Below are 6,171 nucleotides of genomic sequence, written 5' to 3' on the forward strand. Positions count from 1 at the left end.
ACCTCAATATTTATTTAAGCAAACGAGTAAACTAATGAACTAATCACTCAACCAACTTAAGTTCATTTTTAGAATAAAATCCAAAATAGCCATTGACAATTACCTCGAAAGACAACGAGACCCTTAATAAAAAATAACCCAACCCGACCGTTGACAATTACTTCAAAAGGACAACAAGGTCCCTGTGTAAAAAAAAATCAATGTTATTTTTTTTTTTTGCATAGGGACTAATCAATCCCAAAAAAAAATATCAGAACCGAATTGAGTATTTTTTTTTGGACTTTGTTATCTTTTCGAAGTAATTATCAGAAGTCGGGTGGGTATTCACTCTTTAATTTTATGATAATTAATTTGATATGGTTAACTTTTAGTATGCTTGTAATATTTGTTGGGTATTTACTGTACAAATTAATTATTCGTTAAGCTGTAGTTGTGGTTAGGGAATCATTTGTCCCCACCTTCTAAATCCGGGGCTAACCCTAGCTATGGGACCCACATGATCCCTAAACAGATACTCATCTTGTTTTCATCCCCAAATCACTCAAGCCATCTCCTTAAGCACTGTACAATTGAAATATCATTTTCTGTCTTCCAATATTTTTTTCTTCCTTATGTCTCCTTTAATTAATTTCTTCTCATTCAAGTACCCTTTTTTCCTGTTCCCTAACAATTATTTCCCAATTGATGATCTCACACACCATTAATAATTCACTAGTGATGCTAATTATTATCACATATCAAAATCCTTGACCCACATATGTTCATTCTCTAGTTACATCCCACCATATATAGTGTATGGACCAAAACTAATTACAATTAAATTACCTAAACTAATTTTCAAACAGAGATTATTAGTGATGTCAACCATTATCAATATTGAAGAGTTAGATTTACATTATCAAAATTAGTTGGAATTGGAATTGGAAAGGGTCCATGAATTGGAAGAAAGGCATATTTTATTTGCACCTATATTTTTTGTCCCTTAGAAAGGTGACTCACTCACTGGCTGACTTTCATGATAAGAAATAATTTTATCAAATACAATATGATTTTGAGACCTTACCATATTCATATTCTAGTTTGTACCAATTTAAAAATATGTGTTGATTTAATTCATTTGTTTATTAGGTGCATCTCAGATCAACACTTGGATTCTTATGCCAAGTTAGATGAACCATCATTATGATGCCTTTGGAAATTCCCAGCAACTCCTATCATTTGCACCTAAATAGAACTCCTGTCATTCTCTTTACATCTGATACAGCGATATATAGAACCAGCTTCAGTAACTATGCTATGCTTTCTGTTTTTTATTTTTTATTTTTTGGTAACAATATATTTTTATATTTTAAAAGATTGTAACTAATTCATTATTCTATTTTTTTCTCGAGTAAAATGACAAATAAATTTCTAAAAATTTACATTTTCGGACAGATTAGTCCCTAAAAATGATACCAATAAAATTTTTCACAATAGCAAATGTGGATACACTACTTTCAAATTAGTCCTTATGATTAGGGTAAAAAATCTTAATTTGAACTAACTTGTCCACATTTAATATCCTGGAGGACTCTATTAGTATTTTTTTTAGAGACTAATTTATCCGAAATATAAATCTTTAAGAATTTATTTGTCACTATTTTTTTTCTCCTTATTTTTTGGTAGTCTATGTAAAACTACATGCAATTAATTAACTTAGGTTGGTTTAAATAGTACATGTTTATTTTTTCTAAGATAAGATTTTGAGATTATGAGAGAAACAGTCTTACTATGACATGTATGTTTTTTATTGGAATAAAATTATCTATTATTATAGAGAATACTGATGATTTTGATTAAAAAAAAAAGTTTTGGATTAAATAATTATTATTATTATTATTTTCATACAATTTTTGCATCAAAGTTTATGTATTTTTTAATTTCCTTACTAATAATATAGGGAAAGAAGATAGGAGCTAAGTCCACCACTAGTCCACTCCACCAGCTTGCAGGCTTGGTAGTTACATTTAGGTCTCATAGTTTATCTTATGATTCTTATCCACCATGAAGAATGTTGTGTCAATTTATAGTAATGTTTAAATTTCCTTTTTCCCTTTTGCATTTTGCAACTAGGTTTCTATAGATACATGTGCATATGCACAGGACCCCAGTACATGCTAAAAATGCCAATGCTATCATTTTCACACCCAATATTCACTTTCATGACATCTATACAGCACAATTACACTCTAATGAAAATTTGCTTCTAAATTTCATAAAAAATCTCATAAATAGTTGGTAGCAATAGCATCACTTTCTTTTATACTGTCTTCTTGCATTTAAAATTTACCCATTTACATTAAATTAAGTCTGAGGTCAAATGATATTGCACACAACACTTTTTAATTAAATTATTAAGATTATACATTAACTTTACACTTGATGGTTCTGTATTTTATAAAATATGACACTACTGTGTGTTTAATGCTTCTAGTTTGTCGGTTTCAACTTTCTAGAGGTTTTGGTGTAAAATAAAAGAACTTCAAAGTGAAGTATTGTTTTCAGGGTGAAGAATGAATAAAGGAAGTGTCTACATCTTTATGAGTAGTAACCTTAAATGGGGATATATGGGAATCATAGAAAGAGGTACATAGAAATTAAGAGAGTAACTTTGAGAGAATAGTGTTGCTGCTACCTGCTATGTTTGGATGAGATACTCATCATCATGTCAAGAAATGCATCATCAACAACTCTTCTTATCCTTTTTCTTCTTAACATCTCTTTGCTTCTTCCACCACAAATCTCTTCTCTGAACCAAGAAGGACTCTCTCTACTTTCATGGCTTTCAACCTTCAATTCCTCTAACTCTGCTACTGCTTCTTCCTTCTTCTCTTCATGGGATCCAACTCATGAGAATCCATGCAGATGGGACTACATAAAGTGTTCCAAACAAGGCTTTGTCTCAGAGATCATAGTACAATCCATTGATCTTCATAGCACCTTTCCAACACAGCTTGTTTCCTTCAACCACCTTGAAACTCTTGTAATCTCCAATGGAAACCTCACAGGTGAGATTCCAACTTCATTGGGAAACTTAACATCTCTTGTTACCTTGGACCTTAGCTTCAACACTCTATCAGGAACCATTCCAGATGAAATAGGACAGCTTTACAACCTTCAATGGCTATCCTTGAATTCAAACGCCTTAAATGGTGAAATTCCAACAACAATTGGAAACCTTACAAAGCTTCAGCAGCTAGCACTCTATGACAACCAGCTCTCTGGAATGATCCCCGGCGAAATAGGCCGGCTGGCGAATCTTGAAACGCTTCGAGCCGGAGGCAATCCGGGCATCCACGGCGAAATTCCAATGCAGATATCAAACTGCAAGGCACTAGTTTTTCTTGGACTAGCAGATACTGGAGTTTCTGGGGAGATTCCACCAACAATAGGAGAACTCACCAATCTTCAAACACTTTCAGTATACACTGCACATCTCACAGGTCACATTCCACCAGAGATTCAAAACTGTTCATCTTTGGAAAACTTGTTTCTATATGAAAACCAGCTTTCAGGGAACATCCCTGATGAGTTAGGCTCTATGCAAAGCCTTAAGAGAGTGTTGCTTTGGCAGAACAATCTAAGTGGTACAATTCCAGAGAGTCTTGGAAACTTGACTAATCTGAAGGTGATAGATTTCTCTTTGAATTCTCTGGCTGGTGAATTACCTTTTAGTCTCAGTAATCTACTCTCATTAGAGGAGCTTCTTTTGTCTGATAACAACATTACTGGAGAAATTCCTTCCTATATTGGAAACTTTTCGAGGCTGAAGCAACTCGAATTGGATAACAACAAGTTCTCTGGAGAGATTCCAACTGTCTTGGGGAATCTCAAGGAGCTTACACTCTTCTTTGCCTGGCAGAATCAGCTCCATGGAAGCATACCAGCTGAACTCTCTGACTGCAAGAAGCTTGAAGCAATTGATCTTTCGCATAACTTCCTCACCGGTTCGATTCCTCGAACACTGTTTCATCTAGAGAATTTAACTCAGTTGTTGTTGATATCAAACATGCTTTCAGGACAAATTCCACCAGATATTGGCAGCTGCACTAGGCTGAGCAGGTTGCGCTTGGGATCGAACAATTTCACCGGTCATATTCCACCGGAAATAGGCCTCTTAAATAGGCTGAGCTTTCTCGAGTTATCGGATAATATGCTCAGTGGAGATATTCCCTCTGAGATTGGTAACTGTGCTAATCTAGAGATGCTTGATCTGCACGGCAATGCCCTGCAAGGAACAGTTCCTTCCTCATTAGAATTCCTAGTTTCTTTGAATGTCTTGGATCTTTCTGCAAATCAAATAAGTGGAAGCATTCCTGGAAACTTGGGAAAACTTTCATCTCTAAACAAGTTGATTCTAAGTGGAAACCATATCAGTGGTTTGATTCCTCTGTCACTAGGCCTCTGCATGAATCTGCAGTTGCTGGATATAAGTAACAACATGATCACTGGTTCGATTCCCGATGAGATTGGCCACTTGCAAGGCCTAGATATCCTCTTGAACTTGAGTTGGAATTCTCTAACAGGCACCATTCCAGAGACCTTTTCGAATCTTTCGAAACTTTCCATATTAGACCTCTCTCACAACAAGCTCTCAGGCACCCTCAGTGTGCTAAGCAGTCTTGAAAATCTTGTCTCTCTAAATGTCTCCTACAACAGATTTTCTGGTTCTCTTCCTGATACCAAGTTCTTCCGCGATCTCCCTCCGGCTGCATTCGCTGGCAACCCTGAGCTTTGCCTTAACAAGTGTCGTCCGGAGGGAGATCGCCAAGAAGCAAAGTCAGTAAGAAACATCCTTATCTACACTTTCCTTGGTGTTATTTTAACATCTATTGTTGTAACCTTGGGAGTAATCTTAGCACTCAGAATTCAAGGGGCTACTTTTGGGACAAAATTTGAGGAAGGTGGTGAGCTTGAATGGGCTTTCACTCCATTCCAAAAGCTCAACTTCTCAATCAATGACATTGTCACAAAGCTAACAGATTCAAACATTGTGGGAAAAGGTTGCTCAGGGATCGTTTATCGAGTAGAGACTCCAATGAAACAGTTAATTGCAGTTAAGAAGTTGTGGCCAATAAAGAGCGACGAGCCGCCACCAGAGAGAGACCAGTTTTCTGCCGAAGTTCAGGCCCTTGGATCAATAAGGCACAAGAACATTGTAAGACTCTTAGGATGCTGTGACAACGGACGAACTCGGCTGCTCTTGTTTGATTACATATGCAATGGGAGCTTGTTTGGATTGCTCCATGAGAAGAGATTGTTCTTGGATTGGGATGCAAGGTACAAGATCATGCTTGGAGCAGCTCATGGTTTGGAATATCTTCATCATGATTGTATCCCTCCAATTGTTCATAGGGATATCAAGGCCAATAACATCTTAGTTGGTCCACAATTTGAAGCTTTTCTTGCAGATTTTGGCCTTGCCAAACTTGTCAATTCATCAGATTGTTCTGCAGCCTCTAACATTGTTGCAGGCTCTTATGGATACATAGCTCCTGGTGAGTATACAACTTCTCTTACCTTGTAAATCCATTCTTTTGAATTAGTATTCATTGTGCCTTATTAGTAGTATTCATTGTGAAACTGCAGAATATGGATACAGTTTGAGGATCACAGAGAAAAGTGATGTGTATAGTTTCGGAGTGGTGCTACTCGAGGTGTTAACAGGGATGGAGCCAACAGATAACAGGATTCCAGAGGGTGCACACATTGTCACCTGGGTTAGCTATGAAATCAGAGTGAAGAAAAGAGACTTCACATCAATCCTTGACCAGAATCTGATACTGCAATGTGGAACAAGGATCCCTGAGATGCTTCAAGTTCTTGGAGTGGCTCTCCTATGTGTGAATCCTTGCCCAGAAGAAAGGCCTGCCATGAAAGATGTAACAGCAATGCTTAAGGAGATCAGACATGAAAATGATGAATTCGAGAAGCCGAATTTCCTCCATAAAGGCATGGTTACAAATCCTAAAGCAGCTGTTCATTGTTCAAGTTTCTCTAGATCATGTCAGCCACTAATAGATTCACCATCTTCTTCTTCATAGTGTTATTATTTATTAGACTTGTTCAATCATATTCTTTTTTCTTTCTTGTCACAAATTATTTAATGCATATTAGTATTAGTCAACCAAA

The 6,171-nt window shown here is 36.4% G+C and overlaps 1 protein-coding gene across 1 annotated transcript; it reads left to right on the forward strand.

Annotated features, from left to right (window-relative positions):
* The first annotated feature begins 2,465 nt into the window (after window positions 1-2,465).
* LOC107605956 (uncharacterized) lies at window positions 2,466-6,171 on the forward strand. The gene is made up of 2 exons (XM_016307910.3): window positions 2,466-5,537; window positions 5,629-6,171. The coding sequence occupies exons 1-2, from the start codon at window positions 2,705-2,707 to the stop codon at window positions 6,081-6,083; spliced, it is 3,288 nt and encodes a 1,095-aa protein (XP_016163396.1). The 5' UTR covers window positions 2,466-2,704; the 3' UTR covers window positions 6,084-6,171.

Source organism: Arachis ipaensis, chromosome B7 (assembly GCF_059453495.1).
Source record: "Arachis ipaensis isolate K30076 ecotype BB chromosome B7, ASM5945349v1, whole genome shotgun sequence".
Taxonomy (NCBI): Eukaryota; Viridiplantae; Streptophyta; class Magnoliopsida; order Fabales; family Fabaceae; genus Arachis; species Arachis ipaensis.